The sequence below is a fragment of the Hippoglossus stenolepis genome, chromosome 2 (assembly GCF_022539355.2).
Source record: "Hippoglossus stenolepis isolate QCI-W04-F060 chromosome 2, HSTE1.2, whole genome shotgun sequence".
In the NCBI taxonomy this organism is placed as follows: domain Eukaryota; kingdom Metazoa; phylum Chordata; class Actinopteri; order Pleuronectiformes; family Pleuronectidae; genus Hippoglossus; species Hippoglossus stenolepis.
Window position 1 is genome coordinate 24,896,556 of NC_061484.1, and position 24,432 is coordinate 24,920,987.

Here is a 24,432-nt window from a genome sequence, read left to right on the forward strand (position 1 = left end):
GAGCACAGCAGGGGGCCGCTGTCGTAGATGTTCTGAGCCAATACCGCCATCGATACTGTAGTTTTTTTAAACAGTACATGAAATAGAGAAATTGCTTCACAGAAAGTCAAAGCAGAGATGTTTGAGAGATGAAGGTGGTGTGTGTGTGTGTGTGTGTGTGTGTGTGTGTGTGTGTGTGTGTGTGTGTGTGTGTGTGTTATTCAAAACCCTTGTGTTAAATTGGTTATGACATGGCTTTTGGAGAAAATTAAAAAATGAAGTACTAAAACCAATTAAGTAGTTTTACATATACATACTGACTACCCTGAGTACCTAATTTTATGGCTTTAATGCACAAAAACACATTACATGCTCAGATTTGAATTATAATTAATATGTAGTATGGAAATGGGGCACAGTGGCAGTTTGCCATTGGGATGTTTGCGTGCATAAGGCTTTATCATATTCATACAGACGCAAAATGCTTCACCGCCTCTTGCTAAATTAGATTGTGCAGCGTCTGAGGTCACGTTCCTCCTCCGTCCACTTTCTGTGTCAGTCCCCCGTGGGTTGAGATCCCAAGGAGAAATGAGGCAGTCATGAGCACTAAAGAAACCGGTGCACCACAGATATTTGTATCTGCATGAACACACACACACACACACACACACACACACACACACACACACACACACACACACACACACACACGCACACACACGCACAGCAAGGACACAGCAGGACTGGCCGTTTGTGTGTGTCCCTGTGATCGAGAGAGATTTGCCCTCCCACTCATCCTTCTGTCACAGAGTGGTGTCGCACTAAATGTCCTCCCTCTTACAATACAGTCACACATCACTCACACTGTCCTGCTCGACTCCCTCACCCACTGAGAGGACAAATACTACTCTGCTCTCCCCCTTTGTGCCACGCACACACACACACACACACACACACACACACACACACACACACACACACACACACACACACACCTGTCCCTCCTCTCACCTCCATACATCTCCTTCTGTCGTTTTTCCCCCTTCTCTCTCTCTTTCGACTTCAGCCACTCGCACGTTCCTCGCGCTCTCGCTTGCTTTTCTTCTTCTTCTTCTTCTTCTTCTTCATTTATCTGTTTTTTCTGATTCACTCTTTGATTTTCCGTTTCAGAAACAAGTAATGTGTGTGTGTGTGTGAAACTCACTGTGTGCCTATACAGTATATGTGTTTACGTATGCATTAGGAAAGGGGTCTTGCTTCAGCAGCTATAATGGCCTTTTTTCCCAGGTACAAGCCTGATGACTGACACACACACACACACACACACACACACACACACACACACACACACACACACACACACACACACGCAAACACACGCAAACACATGTACATAAATACCAACAATCCTTGGCAGTGAAGTGGAAGGTAGAAAGAGCTGACCCCTGTTTGAAAGCTAAAAACAGAATCAGCTCTTTTCCATTTTACGGCTTTTACTTCCTTGTGATCCCTTGTGTGTGTGTGTGTGTGTGTGTGTGTGTGCGTGTGTGTGTGTGTGTGTGTGCATTCACGTGTTTAAAACTGCTAACACATTCCCTCTGCAAGCTCTATCCTTCAGCAATTGAAAATAAATCTATTGTCACCACAAGCATAAAACTTTTGATTATGATTAGAACGTTGTTATCAAATATCTGCTTTCTTGTGAGTATGTGTGTGTCTGTGTGGGTTTGTGTTTTGTACCTAATATGATGCCGTTGGGGTTTGTGGGCGGCTGCCAAACCACCCTGACTGATGACAATCGAACTTCTGGAAACACCATCCTGACAGGGGGGCCTGGGACTGGAGAGAAAATTAGAGACAGGAGTTTGGCAGGAGAGTTAAACTCTAATAATACACATAAAGAGAAGCTGAAGCACAAAAGAACGTCACTGCTGCGAAGAGGAAAACATCATTCTGAACATCACGCAGTCTATAATCAAAAGGCTCATTTATGATCAACGTTATATACACATGTGGAAGTGGACGGAGCCTGCGTTCATTTCGTACAGACACACACACACACACACACACACACACACACACACGCGCGCGCGCACACAAACGGAGTCGGTCTTATACATTTTAAGAGGAAGCTCTAAAAGACACAAAATAGAAAATGTAATTTTCTCTCAACCTCACACCGACTCCGTCTTTGTTCCTGATAAAAGCACATGTTCCACACCACCAAATACACATCAACCCAAGTGTGTGTGTGTGTGTGTGTGTTGTGTGTGTGTGTGTGTGTGTGTGTGTGTGTGTGTGTGTGTGTGTGTGTGTGTGTGTGTGTGTGTGTATGTACAGTATGTGTATGTGTGTGACTGACAGACAGGATGGAGGTTCATTATACATTGCCGGGAATTGACTTTCCCGTTCTTGTTTCATCCTGAAATGAGAAAATCTTTTCAAACGTGACACTGTTTGATAGAGGAGTGTGTGTGTGAGCGTGTGAACGAGACTCTCTCTGTTTGCACGTGTGTGTGTGAGTGCGCTTGTGTTGTATTATTCTGAAATACCAGAGTGGGTTGCTGGCATCCTGAAAAGTCTGCCATGGTTACCACATCTCTGCGAGAGATCTGAAGAGATCTACACACACACACACACCCCTACACAACGTGTTCTCCAAGTTTGGACTGGGGAGGGGTCTGATGGATGAACAGCACCCGCTGGATGATGAGTGCAGTGGTGGAGAGACGGGCTGCGCTGACAGCCGAGGTGTAAGGAGGTGAAAAACAGCTACAGAGGTGAGACGGAGGCGAAAGTGTTGAAGAAACTGCTGAACAGAAAGGTCAGTGATCACAGGGAGACACACTGAGACAGATCCTACCGTCTTCTTTGGTCCGGAGCAGGATGGGGCTGCTGAGAGGGCCGTCGCCGATCTGTGTGTAGGCCAGAACCTGCAGCACGTACTCCGTGTATCGCTGCAGGAGCCTGAGGAGCAGCGACACGTTGCCTTCTCCTTCTGTCACCTGAACACTAGGAGGAAGGTCTGAGTCCTTCTCACTGAAAAACACCTGAACACAGACACACACACAGCAACAAGTTACACACAAATCCACGTACACAATCACAGATTACAAACGATTACATTTGTGATATTCTATACTTTTGTTATTGTCAACAACTCCCATAGAGAACAGAACCAGCAGCGAGTTACTCTCTCAGTAATTTGAGTTTCTTACTCGTCCCAGAGTCTGTTTGTTTCCAACTAAGACATAAATCTTTAAAGCTGCTATAATACTAACAATGGCTCCTTGGACGCGGGAGAGGTCACTTGTTGGGATGAACCCACAGACAATTATCTCCACAGTTCCTCACAGTTGTGCGCAGCTTTGTTTCATTTCTCAGCCCATTGTTTTTGCTACATGATTTCACTGTTCCGGTTCAGTCTGGATACGTACAGCGTGGTGTTTGACCAGGGAAGACCAGAGAGGTAGGTGTGACAAAGCTCTAAGAGTCCACTGCCCAGCTCACCAAACAGTTTACCATTTCCCAAAGTTGGAGAAAGCTGTATTGCAACTTTTCAGTCCATTATTTTCATTCATATCCATGTAACTTTCCTGTTTTGGTTGACCCGCGGTGTGTATAATGTGGCTTTTAGACGGGTAGGATCAAACAGGTGGGTGTCTTTGGTGAAACGGCCAGAAACTGAGCTGAAAGGAGAAGCTAGTAATGGACTCGTATTCCCAGGATAGGCCGGTACATGAGTACAAATGAATGTTGCTGGATGTGTAAACACTATTTCAGTCAGTTACCTCACATTTGAAGTGTTTATTAGCAGCAGAACATACTTAGAGTTCGGCCTCTAGGCTGCGACCTCATCCCTCCCAGAGACATGATTATATAGAGATAATGGGAAGTGAGGAGCAAAAATCATTATATCATACTAAATCGACAGGCACAGCAATACTGACCCGGGGCAGCGGAGGCACTGACGAGCAAAGGGAGAGATGGAAAATATTTGCAGCTTAAATAGACCAACGCACTGGGAAGAGTGCGTGTGATGGAGGACTGTGCAGAGAGGTCACATGACTGGATCAAGGCAGCTCGAGTTAACTGAACAAGCGATTTCATAAGGTGATGGTGCTTCAGTGTTCCTGCCTCAAACCCCGAATCAGTTATTATAGATTTAAACAGGTGGTAGATGTAAAAAAAAAACTTCTCAATCAATAATAAAAGGTGTATTTGTTGAAAAGTATTTATAGCATTCGAAGTTGCATGTGGAAGTGATTCAATACAGGGGCCGTGTTCATGGCGCTGGAGTCACACACACATGCCTCAAAGGGTTTCACAGTATGAAGGAACGTGTCAGACAGTGCGACGGTGTGGCTCACTGATGTATTTTTGACAACAGCGGAGGATGGCAGGCACAGAGGAATGGGTGATATCAGATTTGGCAAGAGAAGACTTCGTTTTTTGGGTCTTTTCATACAGAATATTACCACATTTTAACTGAAACATCCATTAAAAAAAAAAATCTCCAGCGCCCACATTTTAAAAATACAAATCAGCACACACCGTGCTTCCACGGGCACCGGGATCCAATTTGAATGCGTGTCAATAACTGTTCTTTCCTGTTCGTTCTCTCTCTCTGTTTTTCATGTTCAAGAACTCGCTGCCCCTCTCTAAATCATTCTGAAGGGAAAATGTCAGCTCTCGAGTGTCTAAAAAGAGAAATAGCCGCGTGGCAGGAGGCTGGAGAACGACATCTCGGGAGGGGATGGAAGGTGCTGAAGAGCCGCTGCTGGCAGCCACTTCTCATCTATTAGCATGGTTGGCATGTTGCTCGGCGTGAGGCTCAGGAAGGCAGGAGAGAAAACACACAGATGGGGAGTGTGATGTGCTTTGGGGATTGGGCGCATCATATGACCTGAATTTTGTGTTTTTTAAAATACAGGATTGCTGCTGGTTTTTAATCACACAGCCAAAGCCTGTTTTCCTCTCTGTGTGAATTTATCTAGAAGACGACCAAATTGAGGATAAGCCCCCTCCCCTTTAAAGCTTTGTTCTGCTGTGTTTTGTTTGAGTGGCGATTAAGAGCCGTACTCAATGGCACTTTTATGTTGGGAAAAATATTTTGCATGAGGTTTCTCTTTATTAAATCTTCCGTTCTAAAGATGTCGAAGGGGGGCTACATTTGCACCGCTGAACGGGAAAAGCAATATTGCAAAAATACAGACAACGGGTACTTGTCTCCTCTTTATTTTAAAATCAAACAGGGAAGTGGAGTACATTATAATAAATCCCTGGAGGGGCTGCGTGGGAGCTCGCAGAAAGCAAGTGGAACTACACTGGGTGTGAAAGAAGGGGTGTGACTGCCAGTAAGTGGTGCACTCAGGCAAAAATGAGTGCACCTTTCACTTCGCCATGTATTTAATCCAGCTTTTTTTATATTTTTTAGAAGCCTGCACATCAGAGAATGTCATTTCGTCACCGTCGGCGGTTTCAGCAAAACTCAATTCTCCATCTTGGTATGGAAATGAAAGGAAAGGATGAGCTATGAGTTGGCAGACGTGGATACATGTGTAGGCTTAAGTGGGTCGCAAGTCCGGACTTAGATACTGACGCAGGAGCGTATTCAACTCATGTGTGCACGTACGCTCAACACACCACAGGCTCCTGACTAAACTTCTGCTCATGTTTCAGAATTCTAAAAACAAAACGCCCTCCAGAGCCAGCGGGCTTTATGGATTATTCTCTTTTTATTCAGACACACGTGTAAATCCAGCCATTGTTTCTACTACGACATGAGACAAGCTGTTTTATGAAAGAGTATTAAACATGAAAGCCTCGCTCATCTGCATGACCCCCTACTCCTTTACCCCCTGGATGCTTATAAAGGAAGAAAACATAAAACTGCAGCAGTTACAGGATGTTACATCATATTTGTGCTATATCAGACATTTGTGTGTCCATGTCAGTGTGCGTCTGTGTGAGTGTGTGTGTGTGTGTGTGTGTATGGAGTTGGGGAAGTGGTAATGGACTGAGGGAGTCGAGTGAAACTGTTAGGATGGAATGGGGCGGTGTGTGTGTGTGTGTGTGTGTGTGTGTGTGTGTGTGTGTGTGTGTAAGAGTTTTAAACACCTTATATCCAAGTATGACTCCATTTTTCTGAGCCCGGGGGAGAGGAGACCATTTGAGCAGGATCTGGGTGGAACTCACTGCCTCAGCAGTAACATTCATCGGAGATCCAGCCGGAACTAGAGAACACACACACACACACACACACACACACACACACACACACACACACACACAGAAAGAGAGAGAGAGAGAGAAAGCTCATTGCTACTTGCTCTCTAAACCAATCTTTGATTTTATCTAAATCATCTCCATCTTCTCCTCCCTCTCTCCATCAATCTTACCCTCACTGGAATAGAGGGAGTGTGCAGAGATATGAGGCGGCTCTATTGGACTCTAGCAAACAGGAGACAGGAGTGAATGTTCGTACCGGATTCTGCCGTCTTTGCAGCGATGGTGTTACTCCAGGGTCCAGGTCCTATGGAGTTGTAGGCCTGTATCTGAACCTGGTACTGGGTCCAGGGATTCAGGCCCTCTATCGTGGCCTCAGCGGTTTCCCCTGCTCCCTCGGCATCGTCCATTCTGTCCTCCCCCTGCCCGTCCGTCCTCCACACACGCAGCCGGTAGCCCACGGTCTCTGGGCTGCTGTTGTACTCAGACTCAGGAAGAGGCTGCAGGGTAAAGACGAGGTGGGAGAACAAAGAGCAGATTAGAATAAAGTGCATCCTCTTGTTTTATTTGTATATAACACCACAGCTTACATTATCTCAAGGTTCTTTACATACTGAGGCGAGGACCTTATGATATTATAGACATGTAGTAAAATGAGATAATAACGTCTCAAACAACTTTTTACTTCTGCAAAGACCCAGTATATTGTTATTTATCTGACGTGTCAAACTCTGAAGTACATCCTAAAAAGCTTCTCCTCTCTGACATCCCATCTCCTGATCCTTCTCTCGCCAGCTTCTCCCCGTCTTCCCCCCCGCTGTCATCCTCTTTAACGTGCTTCCCCTCTCATTTCCTGTCACCCCCCCCTCCCTCCCCCTCCCGTCACCTCATCATCTCTGCCTGTGACCCACCGTGTCATTATGCATTACAGCCCCAGTCACCTAAATTCAGCGCCTTACAATCATTTCAACAGGAGCGTTTAGTTTGCTCACAGTGTGTAAATCCACAGTATTAGATCTTAACCAACAATGTACAGCGGTGGCTCGGTGCCGTGCAACAGATAAGGTCGTGAGACACCCAGTCATTTTAAATACCCCAGTGATTTAGCCCAGCTTAGCATTTAGGAGCCATAATACAGAATGTCACATTAGCTTTATTACCCTTAATATGCAGCTTAGAATAATAGCCTTAGCTGAAACCATTGTGATGGTTCCACTACAGCAGCAGACCTAGCATGCTGTAGCTCAGGCTGGGCACTAACATGCAGGTGAAATCCCATTAGCATGCTGCATAGGTAGCCCGTAGCGCCTCAGTGTCTGTGTCTGATTTGACAGGCTCTTTTTCTCATTCCAGCTCTTAAATGGAAAACTACTCTGCCCTCCATTTATGTTATAATAGAAGAGGGGAAGGGGGGAGAGGGGGGGACGGAGGGCAGGAACAAGAGCAAAAAAGAAAAGACAGTGAGGGGAAAATTATATTGCAGTTTGTGCTGCAAGCAGTCCGCAGGGTGAAGGGGGAATGTGACAGATTAGTTTTAGCACTGATAACCAGGAGAGACACTGATTATAGGCTGTCATCCACTCAAGCTGTTCAGTCCTGCTGCTGGAGAGCACACGTGCACGCGCGTACACACACACACACACACACACACCAAGAGCAGGCGCACGGAGATGCAGAGCGAAGGATCACAAAAGAAAATCCCCTTCAGTCAAATTAGCACTGTTTGAAGAAGTGTAACGGGGCGAGGAGCAAGGTTTTACAGTTGTAGAGTGAAGTGTGTGTCTGTGTGTGTGTGTGTGTGTGTGTACCATCCAGCTGAAGCGCAGACTGGACTGTGTAGCAGACAGCAGGGTGAGGTTAGAGGGGTGCGTGTCAGGTGCCGCCTGCAAGGTCTGAATCAGCCTGGAGGGGGCGCTCAGGGGACTGGCTCCGACAATGTTCACCTGACGTATCCTGAACCTGGAGAGGAAACAAAAACAAGTTAAAGTTGAGTTTATTTGTCATGAGGGGAACCAGCCACCCTGAAAACTGTAGTATAATGTCCACTGTGGGAAAGTAACCACTCTGATAATGTCACAGCGATCCAGTCGGGCTCGGAGAATAAAAGTTCATCACATAAAGCACGAGTTACAAAGCAGAGGTGTAGAGTTTAAAAGTCACCGCTTCATTAGACAATGATGATAAATGTTATGATAGAACAGATACAGTCTAAGTTAAAGGGGGGGGGTCCACTGGTTTAAAACGTGGAGTAACTTTTCACTGTGACCAAAACATAAGTAATTTCAAAACAAAACAAGTTGGACATTGGGGTGAAGTTCCCAAGCTGACCAGTGAATGGTCAGCTTGGGAACTAATATTTCCAGTATCCTGATCATAAAAGTACTGTAGAGATCCGCAACCCACTGGAATAGAGGCAATCAAAATATAACACAGGTCAACAAGACAACCACACGTCACACTGATAGTGAAGAAAGACTATTTTTGAGTATTTGGTTTTATTTCTAGTAAGATCCTCTGTGTTATTTATTACAGAACATAATAAAAATAAAAAACATTTTACACTATGGCATCCTTCAGGTGAAACTCTTCTCAAGGGGATTTCTGCAAAAAAGCCACTGATGCATCGTTGAATTGAATTAATCCGAATATCAGTCAGAAAAAAGGGCCATAACCTGTTGACAGACACAAACGCTCAGCCACGAGGGAGCGATTGTTGCTTTTGTCGGATCTAAATGCCTCCGTGCTTCGGTGTGGGTGTGAGTGACAAATACGTGCGGGCGTGCAGCGAGCGCGCCAGAGACTTCATCTATGACTCGTCGTCCCTGCGTTGGGAGATAGAGAGCAGGGCGTAAAGAGGAACTTAAAGCGAGGGATAAGGCACACAGACAAGTGCCTCACTTCATCTAATGTCCCAATGGTGTCGCCTGTGACAACATAATCCCAGTGAGTGCACAAAGTGTACACACACACACACACACATGCACACACACACCGCAATCCCATTTCAGATGAAGACGGAGATACAAAGAGCAAGAGGCAGAGATAGACGGATAGACTGATAAATACGGCAGAGAGATAGACATATAGATAGAGAGGGGGGGGAGAGAGATGAGGGGGAGGCTGTTCAGAGTGGGGATAGATCACATTTACAAACTGCCGGCTCCCCATGGCCCTTGAGCAGGGATTACAGACTCCCTTCCTGCTCTCTCATCGCCTTTCCTCTCTCCTCCTTCCCTCCTTCCTTTTAGCTATTTAAGATAGGGGGGTAATAAGGATCTGCATGCAGCAGCAGTGAAGGTGCTGACAAACAGAAAAGTCTCAGATGGAACTGTCTCTCTGTGTGTCTGTGTGATTTATCTAACTTCACCTGAGTTGAGCAATGCTGCAGATTCTCCTGGGTGTGTGTGTGTGTGTCTGTGTGTGTGTGTGTGGGTTGTATCACCGGACTGTGTTCTCGTGCAGGTGACCCGTGTGTGTTTGCCGCTCACCTGTACTGAGTGAACGGAGCGAGGTTGGGAATCTCCAGCGTGTCTGCATCTGGCTGGTTGTCCTCCTGGTGGACGACTCCCCACGCGTCCCCTTGTCCATCCTCCTTCACTACCTGGAAAAAAAAGATGTAACACTCAGGCCCCGGTCAGACACGTCCGTCCAGAGAGATCCAATCAAAAAGGTGGACAGCGTTAAGTTCGTCTGCTTCCTGAATGTGTCTCCTGCGATCACTTGTGATTGGTTCCTACTTCCCCCCCTCTAGAGGCAAATCATCACGTACATCATTTGTGCTTGTGAATATTAAAATATGTTGTTACACAGTTTACAGATGTGTCAGATTTCACTGTTTGTGTGTATCTGTGTGTGTGTGTGTCCCTGTGTGTTGGTATGAGAGAGAGATAGAGATAAAAGAGAGCGAGCGGAGTGAAGAGGGACTGAATGAATCAATGCTGTGTGTTTATTTTGTTATTAAAAATTTTACCCATTTGAAAAACAATATAGCACATGCGTCCCGACCAGTGATCGGAACTCAGGTCACATTCGGCTGCGCTCAGACCTGAACTTAGCGCTGACCACTGATCAGATCTCTCCGGGGCCGGATGTTAATCGGGGTCCTACACACGCACCTGTCCTTCTACGATCCATCGAGATATCGCCGTCTTCCCGTCAGGACCCGGGCGGAACCGCAGCGTCGCCGTGCGAGGGCTGATGTTGGAGATGACTAAGTTGGACGGAGCTCCGGGAAGTTCTACAGATAGAAAACAGAGAGAATCCTTCCTTACTCAAAGCTACAACAGGAACAAAAAGAAAGTAAATCCCTGGAGAATTTTGCCAGTGCAGCCAACACCGGCAGGTCACCATCATACCTTTTTATAGGTATATAAAATATTTACAGTCCGAAATCTGTGGGATTGTTGCTCACACAATAATGTTATTTATGAAAAGAAAAATAGTCCGCACTGCATTATTGATGTTTCAATAGTATGTTACACTTTCTTTAAAATAAGAACCACCTCAGGTAGCTGGTGCTGCAGGAACCAGGTAAAATAGATATTTTTATAAAGACCAGTGTTTTCTTTTTACAGTTCTGTGAATTATTTTGAATAAATGAATCAAGACAATGAACAAAACAAATGATATTTTACTGTAGAGATTTTTCCATGAATGGATAAATATGATTAAAATGCCAGAATCTGACAAACATGGTCCGAACTGCTACATGGTTTAAAATTGACTTACAATAACAATAATAACAGAGAAGAGAAAAGGAGGAAATGCACGTCACCAATAATGAATTCAGAACAAAACAGATTTTAAGTCGGGGTGAGCTAATCCAATCCTTTTCTTTTATCCATGCTTGGTTATTATAGAGGAAAAATAAAAGATTGGTCACAGAAAAAAAAAGATGTTAATTTTAGTAAAGCTCCGGCTCCTATGCTACAGCCGTATCTCTCTCTCTCTCTCTCTCTCTCTCTCTCTCTCTCTCTCTCTCTCTCTGTCAGAGCAATTTATTTCATATTTCTGAGCTTGGCAATACAATACACTGAGATAAATCTCTACACCAGTGGAGGCGAGAGGTGAATTAAATGCACAGTTCACTAAAGTCCATTTAAGGCCAATAAATGTCTGAGTAGGCAGCAAGGCTCATAAATTATGCTTGAGCCATTATTATTCCAACATTGTTCTATCTCTGAGGGAATAATGAGTGACAGGAACCCGGGGTAATGTTGCTGAACAGCCGTGGCCGCCTGAGCAGCTCGGCCGGTCAGCGAGGAAGAGGAGCGGAGGACAATCGAGACAACAGACAAGGAGGGTATGTTCTTGTTCTTGTTGTCAGCAGGATTACGTAACAATAAGTGACTGCATTTCCACGAAACCTTGCTGGAACATTGTGTTTGTTTCCCTGGGGAATAATTCATGAATCTTAATGAAAGGCTTATTTGGAGGACTAATATTTATGAGTGTGTGTAATTTGGTGCAGATTGGATTTACAGGGACTGTCGGGCCTTGGTGGAGGTATATGTGCTGTTCTAGTCTGATCCATCAATATGTTCACCTGATCACTACAGTCCAAAACCCTGTCACTCACAATAACCAGTAAACCTTGAGAATAAATACAGCTGACATACTGTTTATCCTCATCATTAAAATCGAATGACTCTTTGTAATTCGCTGTCTCCCCACCGAAGAATCTACGAGTACAATTTAAAAACTTAAAAAAAACAAACAAATTTCTTTGTGAGGATTAATTAAAAATAATTAGACAGTAACTGTCTTCCACAGCTGGAAAAGGCTGCACACTCCAAAGCACAACAATCGAGTTTCCATTAATTCAACTTGAATGCAGAGAAAACTGCAGAATCATAGAATCAGTGACGATGACCGAGTTTCTTACTTAGCACGTGCTTCCTGTTTGATTCGATGTTTCTGTCACATTCACACTGAAAGCTGTGAACAATATAACATATATAACACTCAGTAGAGCATATACCTCCATTTTCCCTCGACATCCATGAATGATTCTCTGGGAAATCGATAAAAAAATGTAGAGAAACACCCCCATCACACAATGTTAAGGAAAACAAGAAAAGATTCCTGGATCTGCTCCCTAATCCAGATCCACACTCAATTCTTCCCACATCCTTCCGCCAAGTTTTGTAGAAATCCATCCAGTCGTTATTTTTTGCGTAATCTTGCTTAAAAAAAACAAACAAACCGACATCACATAAACCTCCTCTGAGGACGTAAATATGTTTCAATTTGAACTCTTCAATGAGAGCTGAATATTCCTGCTGAAAGACGGAGGCCACGTGTGACGACAGCTCGGGAGACGGAGGCAGGAAAACTCTGAAGTTTCTTTTAACCGTCAAGTCAAAAAAACAAATTAACAACGGCTTGTTTTCTGTTAATGAAATTTACATAATCAAAAGATCTAAATTGTCTCTTCAGAGCCACTTTTCAACCACTTCTCCTCCGGGTGTTGGGTTTGATGTCCCCGTGTTTGGTTTAAGTGCATCGGGTGCGATCCGCTGTAATCCATCGAATTCTGCTGCAGCATCACAAACATTCACATTTTGCTCGACGTGGCAGAATACATGTATCTGTAAAGATGGTGAATCAAACGCTGGGTTTGGAAACACATCGATTCACCGGGGGGACGTCGGGCGGGTTTTGTAGAATATCTCAGGGGGGATTTTTTTTCATTGCGACTGTATAACTCGACCGGGTCCAGTTAGTATGGAAACAAGAGAATACTTTCTTTCTGGATCCAGTCAAGTACATGTGTGCAGCAAAAGACAAATTACAGCCATCAGCTTCCATTTCTCTGTAAGTGCATACAGCAAACGTGTGAGGGTTGTAATGCGGAAATGTTGATATCAGCTGCCTTGCTCAGATGAATGACAAAATTCTCTCAACTCCATGAATAAATGAATAAATAAATAAGACAAGAATCTATGCTCAGTGGATCTCTCTCTCTCTCTCTTTCCCTTCTCTCCGCTCGTTCTTTACTCCTTTTTTCTAATCTTCAGCCCTCTGTCTTTCCTTCAGTCTTTTGCTTTCATGAATTAATGAATAACCTCTGAATCTAAAAAGTGTCTGTATCCATCTTTCTTTCACTTTTTTGCGCTTTTATTTATAAATTAATAATCAGAAAATGTTAGGACAAAAAAATCCTGCAGCCGCCTTTCTTTCCCTCCATTCTCCTCCACTTCCTCTCAGTCCAGGCTTTGGTCTTCTTTTTCTTCAAAGATTGCATTTATAGTGTTCCCTGTTCTTCCCTCATTATATTTCTCTATCTGTTCTCTCGTCCTCAGTTCTGTCCTTTGATTGTCTCTCTTGCCCTCTCTCTCCCATCATTCCTGCACCCCCCCCTCCCCTCCCTACACTTTGCTATTTGCAGTTAATCATCACTAATAATGATTGCAACTTGGCCTTAGTCCAGTCAAACAAACTCATCATGCATTCAGTGTGCACATAGAATACACACACACACAAATAAACTGCACACTAAAGCGCTGTCTAAGATGCTGTAAATGACTAACTCTTGTGTGTGTGTGTGTGTGTGTGTGTGTGTGTGTGTGTGTGTGTGTGTGTGTGTGTGTGTGTGTGTGTGTGTGTGTGTGTGTGTGGAGAGGGTGTTGATTCATGGACGCACAGTTACAGCCACTTATCAGCCTGAGGAAAGACAATGGCATCGTAAGAGCTCATCAGTCATATTTACTCTGCGACACGCACACACGTACACAGCGGGGCACATGCAGAAAAAAAATCGTCCTTTAATGTCGCTGTCAGCTCCACTGGGCTCCACTTGTGCGTATTTATTGTACCTGGTGGGACTCCGGTGGAGATGGTGGAGGACGTGACCACGCCCCTTCCTGCGGCAGTGAGCGCCGCCACCTGGAGTGAGTATGCGGTGGTGGAGGTGAGGCCGGTCAGCTGGTACCGCAGGGTGGAGTTGGAGAGAGAGCGCTCCTCGCGACTCGACTCTTTGTCGGACACTTCCCACCACAACACGTAGCCTGCGGGGAGTAGAGCACACGCTGGGTTAATAAAGGTGTTCATAATAAAGGTAATATGGGTAATAAAGTTGCATATAGACACGAGCAGACACACACACACACACACACACATACACACACACATAATGAGATGTACCGAGCCAAGAAGGAGGGAGAGTGTGTGGGTGGGGTAACTACAGTCGAATCCCTGTCTGTCCCTTCGCATCTTCACAGTCATGCATCACACTCCACCACCTCCAAACGTGTGTGTGTGTGTGTGTGTGTGTGTGTGTGTGTGTGTGTGTGTGTGTGTGTGTGTGTGTGTGTGTGTGTGTGTGTGTGTGTGTGCGCGCGCTGCCACTTGTGTGTAATGCCCTGGAGAGAGTGAATGGTCCCGCATCTGTCTCCTTGCTCACCAGGTGCTGGATGAAAAAGCAGGTTGAGGAGAAAGGAGTAAATGTGCAAGGTGACCTTGATTTAATAACAATTTTCCCACTCCGGAGTGTGAAAGCTGACTGTAAAGGTGCAGCTGCCTGGTGCTGTTAGACTGTGCTCTTGTTGTGCAGGTGCCTGACGAATGTTTGGACATAATCCAGCTACGTCAACACACAGACACACACTCATTCACACATACACTTACACACAATGTGGGGTAATCGCTTAAAGGTTGGCCATTTAGGATTTTATAGCCAGATTTTGTTGTATATATTATTTAAAAATGTTTACCTTCACACCATGTTGCCTGAGAGCTATAGTTTTGGGACATGTTCCATAGACTGTGTATAAAAATGGATGCAGACGCCAGGTCCGGAAAAGTGAAGCTAATGAGGATGTGCCCGGAACCTGTCTTCTCTCAAATGACCAGCAGGGTCATGTTTCTTTTCATCTATAAGAAGATGACTCTTCTTCTCACTGGATTTGAAACATCAGTAAATGGTTTCCTCAAGAGTTTATGATCAAAACAGCATGATGTTCATTTAGAAAATTAGGGTCCCACTTCGAGTCAAATAGACCATAAAGCAAAACCCTGCAGCTCTCAGTCAGGCTCACCCCCAAATATGGCTTCTTCTGGTTCCACAAAACCAAGATGGCACTCGACAATATATCAAACTCCGATGGGTGATGTCACGGTGGATTGCCACTTGGCTCTTACCAGTAACGATGCCGTTCCTGTCTTCAGGCTCCGTCCAGCTGACTCTGAGGGACGTGTCTAAGATTTCAGTGAAGCTCAGATGGCGAACAGGTCCAGGTGCTGAAAGAACACATCATCAGATATTAGTGTTATTATTTAGGTCATATTTTGAGTATTTAATTTTATTTCAGATTTTAGACGAAGCTCCCAGCACTCACACTCAGCCCATTACCTGCTGCTCTTCAACCTCCCACACCACCTTGTAATCACATCTGCATTGACCACCACACGCATATTCAGGTGCACGCATGCCTGTCGTTTCTCATTTCATCCAGGGCTCTCTAACCCCTCTCCCTGCAGAGCGATTAAGCTATTCATCTGAGACATTCAATAACACTTGCACACAAACACACACACACACACACACACACACACACACACAAACTCCTTCCTTACCAACGGTGGACTGATGCCAACCAAGAGTGAACCACTATTTTTAGTCGTTTTGATGAAAGAAGAAAAGTTATTGAACCTTCTCTTTCGTAATATATTTGTAGAACTGCTTTTTCAATCCTTTTCTTTTTCAGATAAAAAGGGAATTGCACACGATTATAACAAATATATATATATAGCATTATATAAAATACAGAATATAACTGCTGATTGCACTGGGAACTCCTCACTGTATCTTTTCAGGAATCGCTTTGTATGTGAAAATCCTCAGACTCTCACAAGGATTAAACCCTCGTCCGACGTCCGAGCTTTCCTCCAACACACCGAGTTATTTGGTCAGAGACAGTTAGGCTCAGAATCTTCGAGTTCTTCACTCTTTTCATCTCGATGTTGGAATTAACCAAGGACTGAACCTCCAAACTTCAGAGCGATGTTAAAACACCCGGAGCCATTTGGTCAGACACTCCTTTGCTTTTTCTTTGAGCTGTGTTTCTTAGACCTTTTGTGTCCTTCCTTGGAAGTCGGACATCAAAATCCAATCAGTTACTTGAGGGCTGAACCCAGATCCTCAATATTTCATTTTATTTCTTCTTTTGGGGGATAATTCTTTGCGTTATTAGACAGAGACGGTGGAGAATGACATGACATGTAAAGGGATGACATGCAGCAAAGGGCCTGGGCTGCTGCTGGACGGATTCAGCCTTGATGGTGTAACATCCTTATCCAGGTGAACCACAGGGAGGTCCCACAACCTGAAAGATTTAACAGTCCTCTGACATTCTGAGACATTTGGACACTTATGAGCTGCATTTGTTGGAGCCCTCGAGTCTTCACTCAGGGAGTTGAGCTTCAAAATTCACTGAGCCTCATAAAAATTGAAGCCTAGAACTTCCAAGCAGTCGTCTAACAAGCTGAGCTATTTGGTTAACAACTGTTCCACCCTATGTCTTTGACTTCTTTCCTTTGGGTGCTGTCCAGAGGAAAAACCCTGGCAGATCATCGTGGCCAAGTGGAAAGGCACTGGAGTGACTGGACAATTCACAAGTTTTACTGTTGTAGGTTTAATCCTGCGGCAACTCATTAAACTTTGATGTCCTGCACCCGGAGGAAATGCTCAGAAGCTGAGAGGACTGTTTGGTAGCTTTGGCGTTGTGGGTTCGACGCCTGAGTTTTGAAGTCCAATATCCACAGATCGTCCAAGTGTCTCTCTTCAGGGAATAGGTGGACAACTTCCTCTACAAAATAAGTTTTGAGTCTGATCCTCATGAGACTCAGTGAATTTTATACCCAGAAGACTGTTGGAGGAAAGCTACCTCTGTGAAAGGGACTTGCTCACATCGTGTGTTTATTCCTAACTGTAAGCCTCCAGTGATGCAGTACCCTCCTGCTGCTTGTTTTTTTTACCAGTGTCCTTAAAACACCATTTCCTTTGTATTTAAGTAGAGTGGTTCCTTCAGGGTAGTGTGAGGCTACAACCACACACCCTGCACATGTGCTTTCACTGATCATGTATGTGCAAGTGTAAACAGGAAGCTGTGGATTGTTTACATCCAGAAGACAGAGCAGGGATTTCCTTTCTTGGACCGATGAAGAGGTGGAATTCTTACTGAATGTAAGTGCTAGCAGTGTTTCCTATTCAACGCTGGTGGTGGAGTAGTGAGTGATAAGACCCAATCAGGCCCCGGGTCCGGCATCATCAGGATGCAGGCGACTGCATCACCATTTCCAAATCACTCTCAGCCTCCGTCAGTCCAGATTAAAACCCAGCCCTGGATTTGTCAAACAGTGTTTCCAAGGTTCTGTCCTCAGTTTTAGGGGCTTGAAAAGTAGCATGGACAGGAGGCATAAACATAGTGTAATGCATTTTAAAACCAAATAGTTTAAGTGTGGATGTGGCCTGAAAACCTGCCTCAGGCTGCACATAATTCACACTGTGCAGAAACAATGTTTGTGAATGAGTCTCCAGCCTGCAGAGGCAGAGTATGAAATGTGATGTGTGCAGGGCCCCAATGTGGATAAAATTAAAATACATTACAGAGTTATTGAGTTTGAGACATAATTACAGCATGATTTAAAGAATGAGTGAGAGTGGACCTAAAAAATGTGCCCCGCTAGCTCACTGGTCCACAGTGTGTAATGACTGAGAAGTCCACCATTGGGGACACACACACACACACACACACACACACCTATCATCAAGCAAGAATTACACCCGCCGTTAACCCTGCAACACGCCCAGCACCCAATCAATACCTGGTCTCAGCTGTGTGTACATGTGCGAGTGTGTGTGTGTGTGTGCATGTGACGTGTGTTAATGCGTGTGCGTGCACTTGGCTTCTAATATCTCTTTCCCACTCGATAATTGCTGGCTGGTAATAATTGCTTGTCTGTCTGCCTACAGGCTGTTGTGTTCATTTGACGATGCCACTGTGTGCATGTGTACTCGCGACTGGGAGCGGCCGCTATTATGTTTATCCGTGGAACAGTGGGCTATAAACGCCAACATACGAATCAATTCCCTTTAAAAAGACACAGAGGAGGGGAAACTAAGAAGAAAGAGATTAAATAGGAGAGAAACTAAAGTAAGAGCCGAAGAGAAGGCAGGGGGTGTTGAGAGTGGATGTTGCGTAAGCAGCTGTGTATCACACAGATCCAAACAGAGCAGGTCAATACATTTCCATTATTATTCATAGGAAAGGCTGATAGAGTGATATGTTCTGGCATTATTCAAATTGAAGTGTGTGTGTGTGTGTGTACTCACTGTCCTCGTGTGTCTGCAGCATGGTGGGCGAGCTGCGGGGGCCGTCTCCAGGTGTTGTGAAGCAGAGGGTGGCGCCGAAGTACCAGGTGAATTTCTTTAGCCCGCTGACGAGTCCCGTGTGGCGTGAACCCGGGTAGTCCGGCGTGATGGTCACGACGATGACGTCCTCCGGGGACTGCTCGGGCCAAACCAGCAGCTGAGTTCGACAAGAAAGATTTATCGTTGTTGACATCTCGGTTACAAATAAATATTCATGCCAGCTAATCTGTTTGTTGTGTGTTTCCCATATTTGTTTAGTCATGAATCTGACTCAACGGCATTAGCTCCAGGCTACTGAATTCAAATCTTATTATTCAGGCTACGTTTATGAGACAAAACTTATTTCTGCAGGAGTTTGAAACAAAGTGAAGCTTTTCGAATTAGGCTGATACACAAGGGTGTTGTTGTCATTTAAGTTTAAAACCAAATGGTTTTCACACAGTTGTCAAAACAATATTCGTGTTTCATTCCCTGGAAAAATAACAAAAAAACAAAAACGTCTGCATCCCCAATATATTCAAATTTAAGGATTTATTTACATATAGATGTTCCACTTAACATACATTTCTACCACCAGGCCATTATCAGTCATAACACTACCTGAAGATCTCAGTCCGACTAAATGCTTCATCAGAAGTGAACCTGTCTCCACTGTGGGACTTGATTTGTATTCCGAGCCACGGTAGTTTTTCTTTGTGTTGTTGCTTGGGCCACAGAAACAAACAGTGAAGAGCGTACACCTACATATTCATAATGAGAGATGTAAGCCAGGGGCCACTCTAAATACGGTACACATATTTAGAGCATGAAGAAATTACTGGCTAAGTAACTTTCCGCCAAGTTTTCATCTGAATTAAGCAGAGCGATGGGTTAGTGGTGTGTAAATACAGGCTGTTTACAGACCAGCTTTATATGATAATTGAATTCAAAATGTCTCTTTAATAGCATATTGTCGGTGGGCGTGCATTAACATATATTTGTTATTGCTGCATTTGCCTGTAGGTGTGAAAAGAGAAAAGCTTCTGTTTACATCAGAATTAATTTAAAATTCAAAAACTGACCTGTATGTCTCACGTCTCACAGCTCACACGCTAACGTTCTCAGAAATGTCCTCTCAGTGTCAGTTTGTACTGTGTTGATAAGGTATTCGGCTCGTTTCTACGGGCAGCGCCGCTGAAGTCAGACACACTGCAGGGACTGTCCATATCATTACAATACATCAGCTGCCTCCAACTTTGTGAACATTGTGAAATTGTTACGACCCCCGCAGGACTTGGGGTTAACTCAAGACGACGGCTGATGGGGCGAGACAGAACTCTGGAGACAGAGCTCACTGTCTTTTTTTACCTAGGACACTTTCTAATAACTTCAGAACTGAAACCATACGACAGCGTCTGGCCGAGCTCGGAGCGCGGCTGGAGCTCAACAGACCCCATCGACCACCAGCCCGCGTCGGGAAGAACGGCTGAAAAGAGCGAGTAATCCATAACCTGGTCACACAGTCTAGCTGCACATTGGTTAGAGAAGCAAAGTCCAGACACAGCAAGGACTGAATTAACTGTTACCAGGGGAACGAGGAGAAGGAGCTCAGCATTTGAAAGTAGTGAGACGGGTAGATTTTGTTTGTGACATAACAGAAACAGAACAAAGTACAGATGTGTTCTGACTAGATTGTGTTTTAAAAGAGCGTCTTCCACTGCACCTGCTTGTTTTTAGATTTTAACATTGCAGTTTATTAGGACCAATCTTACGCCTTGTTATGTAAAAGTATGCGATCAGCCAACCATGTGGCAGAGACATGTCAGCAGCTCCAGTTAATGTTCACATCAATCATCAGGTGACGTAGACTGTGGCGTTAATGTTGGTGCCAGACAAGCTTTTTCTACAACTGATGATTTCCTGAGATTCTCACACACAACAGAAAAGTGTGAAGAACATCCAGCGAGCAGCAGTTGTGTGGATGGAAACGTTATGAGTGTGGCGACTTTTTTAGCTTTCACGAGCCAAAACTTCCTTCAGGGTTTTTAAAGCAAAAAGTTAACAGCATTTGTGGTATTTTTCAAAGTATTTAAAGTAAAGTATGTACTTGCTTTTGCAGACCATTGAGGTGCTACTAACAGAATCTAAAAATGTATCTGGCTTTGTATCACCTCTACAACCTGCAACAGGAACCAATCAAACAACCAAAACACTCAGGTACTGTTATTAGGAAAAAGGCCGTTGATGCCCAGAGACAGTTGATTGGCTGTTTTTCTGCCTAAAGGCTGCTGCACTGCACCCAGTTAGTCGTTGTAAAATAAGGTTCTCTATTGTAATTTATTATCGGCACAGTGTATTTTGGGTGCAGTAAAAATGTGCTGATGTGGCACCCTCAAGCTCCTGGTGCTGGTCCACTGTTTAAAGGGAGCTGGGAAGACTGGCTCTGCTGTTGCTATAGAAACGTGCGCGTTCTGATTGCGATGGATTCGCAAAATCGTGACGGAGAAGGGACACGGTACGGTGCCGTCCTCAGAAGAACTGGGTCCAGAGAAGGGACAACACAACACTTCTGCTGAGACATGTGTTATAACGTTTTCTTTATATGTTCATGCTTCATAATTTACTGTAAACACACTTGTAAGTGAAGGTACAGAAGTTAACGAGGTTTCACCTTTCATCCGAGAGTCTTCCTCTGTTCAGAGACAGAGGAAGACTCTTTAAGACCCTCAAGGATGTCCAGTTGTCTTCATAAAGCACATATCATAACCTGGATGCCTGAGAATCTCTACTGCACATACAACCTCTTTTATACGGAGGGCAAACCTTGAGAATGGAATCTGTTTAGTTCGAAACTATTGCTCTTCTTTGTCAGTATATATTATTGACTATAACTAAGCGATAAAGATTACAACCGAAGTGCGTGTCAAGGACATTTAAGTGGAAGACTCTGCAGAACTGGCTCTCAGTCTGTTAATCAGTTTTCAGCCATGTTATTAAGGGTATTGTATATATTCACTGATCTGTGGGGGGGGGGTGAAATGAAATGAGGCTTTGCTCCATGTCCTCTTTTAATTAATATCATTATCTACTGTCCTCTAACCAGCACAACACACCCAACACGACCCACAGCCACATGTGCTGCGCCGGTGAAAGGCTCCACTGATGTGAAGTGGAAGCGCCTGCAAACACAGACAACATCAGACAGCCACATCAAACGGATGGGGAAAAAAAAACATATAGTATTTATCAACTAACAAAGACACAAACATCCAGACTCTCTAAAACACACAAACACACACACACACACACACACACACACACACACACACACACACACACACACACACACACAGAGCCAGTGACGCACAGCCAGAATATGATGTGTTTTCTTTGTCATGTTAATCAGTTCCTCTGGGTTTGGTTGGCACAGGGAAAGTGAAGAATAAATCAAAAAGCAGAACTAGTACATATGGATCACTCACTATTCAGCCCTTCGCTCTCACCCTGCCCCCATTATCCTGCTCACAGCTCCTGTTTTCCTAACACCGTCTTTTTTCTCTCCATATTTAATCCTCTCTTTTCTTTACCTCACCACACTTGACTTGGCTAAGTGTGTGGGTAAACAGGAGCAGAGCAGTGCATGACCTTTGAGCTCAAAGAGACGTTTTCCCCACAAAATGTTCCCACACACCTACACACACAAAATACGGATTGTTTTCATTATTCGATTTGTTTTTTGGTATTTTATCTTTGTATTGTTCCGGCTATATATCAACAACTCAGGGCATTTTCAAACCTGAAAGTCCAGAAACCAGGATTCATGTCTTTGTTCAACTGTTTACATTTGATCCGGTTAGTTTTGGTTCCACATAACAATTGAGGGAGTGGACTAAAGAGTTTAGGTACGTCCCGCCGTCATCACTTAATCTGCTGCGTCTGCCTATACGTGACAGTGATTGGTTTGCAGACAGGCGTGTGTGTCTGACGTCTTCAGACTAAAGTCGAACAAAACAAGGTCCACAAAAACATCCACATCCTTTATTTCATTGAACTCGACACAAATGTTTTTTTTTATGTCACGAGTCTTGTGAGTCTTACCTTGTATCCCTGGTTGATGCCATTAATAAACTGCTGAGGTGGCGGGTTCCATGTGAAGCGGATGGTGGTCGAGTTGATAGCTACAACTTCCACTTCCTGCGGAGGTGCTGTGGGAACTAAACAAAGATAAACACACACACGTTGTAGTTAGAGGAAGAGTTCTCAGACACACGAGGAAAACATGACCGGTAACAAACCTGAGGCCCGAAGCTGCAGAAATCAACAGCTTTTTTAACAGAGTTCGGCTTCTTCTCCTCCATGAACTCGTGGTACTGAACCATATTTCAATATTTCCTGGTGAGACCGGGTTCATTTTTTTAATTAGAAGAATTCTGCTAAGCTTGCAGAAGCTAAATGCCAAACCCACCCCTCTGTTCCTTGCTGCTAAATGACCTAATTTCTCAATAAAATTCATCCCATCCATTGTATTTTGCATTTATGTATTTTTCATATTATTACCTCGGGAGTGACTAAGTGAGATTAGCGTAGTGACCCGTCAGTGACGGATTCTGAACAATGGCGGTGGCTCGTGGCTGACGCATTGAATCTATTGAGCCTCTCGGGCGCTGACCTCAAGATGCCAGACAGTGGCCACAGGAAGTTAGATTCACTCAGTTGATTTGTTGGTTCAGTGCTGCAGACGTATTATTCTCCTAAGTAAGGAGCCCTGTCAACCTTTATTACCCAATTGATGTCGCTGCACGGCACATCATGATTCATTGATTGAAAAATAGAATAACGATCTGTATTAATAATTAACTTACAATGGGCACTCAAACTATTTAGTATTGCTTTTCCTGTTGAGTTGGAGAGGTCACAAGAGACATGTTTAAAAAACTGAAGTGGCGGGGGAGCAGAGAATCCTGGTTTCAACTTGTTTGTCTGGTCCAAATGCTCCAAAAGAGCTGGATCCTGACGGTAGTTTTTCATTAGGAACTCAAGGTCTTTTAATTGCTTTCTTTCAAAAAAACCACACCTCCGCTTTTCAATGTAGCCATTAGATAGACATCACTACTATGCACAAGGGAAATCTCCGTCTGGGGCGTCTGGCTCATAGAATTGAAGAACTGAACTTAATATGTGTTAAATTGGTGGAGCAGCCCTTTATCTTACATATATACCAATCTACCATCATGACTAGAATTCATTGTTTACGCTTTTATATGGTGGCTGTAGCTCAGGAGGTGGAGTGGTTCGGCCCACATGCCAGAGTGTCCTTGGGCAAGACGCCGGAAAACATCAAATTGCTCCTGATGGCTGTGTGTGAATGAGATGCATGATGAGATGGTATCGAGGCGCCGTGGGAATGTGTGTCAGGTCAACTGTGTGGTCGTTACTATTCAGAAAATAAACATGCAAAACATATGTAATAAACTGGGGCATTCTGAGGCAGCATGGTGGCGCAGTGGGTCGCCTCCCAGCACGAAGGTTCCCGGTTTGAAGTGCGAGTTTCCGTCTGTGTGACTTTGTGTTAAATATGTTCTCCTCATGTTTGCGTGGGTCGGATTTTCTGGCTTCCTCCCACAGTCCACAGACATTCAGGTTGGCGTTGGGTTAACTGGAGACTCTAAAATTGACTAGAGGTGTGAATGTGAGTGGTTGTTTCTCTCTGTATGTTGGTCCTGCGACAGGCTGGCGACCCATCCTCTCGTCTAATCTCAATATTGTCTATAGCAGCAGTTTTTCCTATGAAAAGTAGGTTATTTGTCTGGAGGGAGGTAAATATAATCCACCATGTTGTGTCTGGTTCTCACAAACCGGAGACATTTGCTTCA

The 24,432-nt window shown here is 44.4% G+C and overlaps 1 protein-coding gene across 2 annotated transcripts in view; it reads right to left on the minus strand.

Moving 5' to 3' along the window:
• The window catches only part of sdk1a (sidekick cell adhesion molecule 1a), a 231,817-nt gene that overhangs the window by 29,444 nt on the left and 177,941 nt on the right, over nt 1-24,432 (minus strand). For both annotated transcript variants that reach the window (XM_035172087.2, XM_035172078.2), the window contains 11 exons: nt 22,658-22,773; nt 18,542-18,737; nt 15,349-15,447; nt 14,025-14,216; nt 10,323-10,444; nt 9,696-9,808; nt 8,016-8,166; nt 6,467-6,707; nt 6,100-6,215; nt 2,843-3,029; nt 1,720-1,818 (listed from right to left, as the gene is read on the minus strand). In XM_035172087.2, coding sequence (XP_035027978.1) covers nt 1,720-1,818; nt 2,843-3,029; nt 6,100-6,215; nt 6,467-6,707; nt 8,016-8,166; nt 9,696-9,808; nt 10,323-10,444; nt 14,025-14,216; nt 15,349-15,447; nt 18,542-18,737; nt 22,658-22,773 — 1,632 coding nt within the window. The remainder of the gene's footprint in view (nt 1-1,719; nt 1,819-2,842; nt 3,030-6,099; nt 6,216-6,466; nt 6,708-8,015; nt 8,167-9,695; nt 9,809-10,322; nt 10,445-14,024; nt 14,217-15,348; nt 15,448-18,541; nt 18,738-22,657; nt 22,774-24,432) is intronic.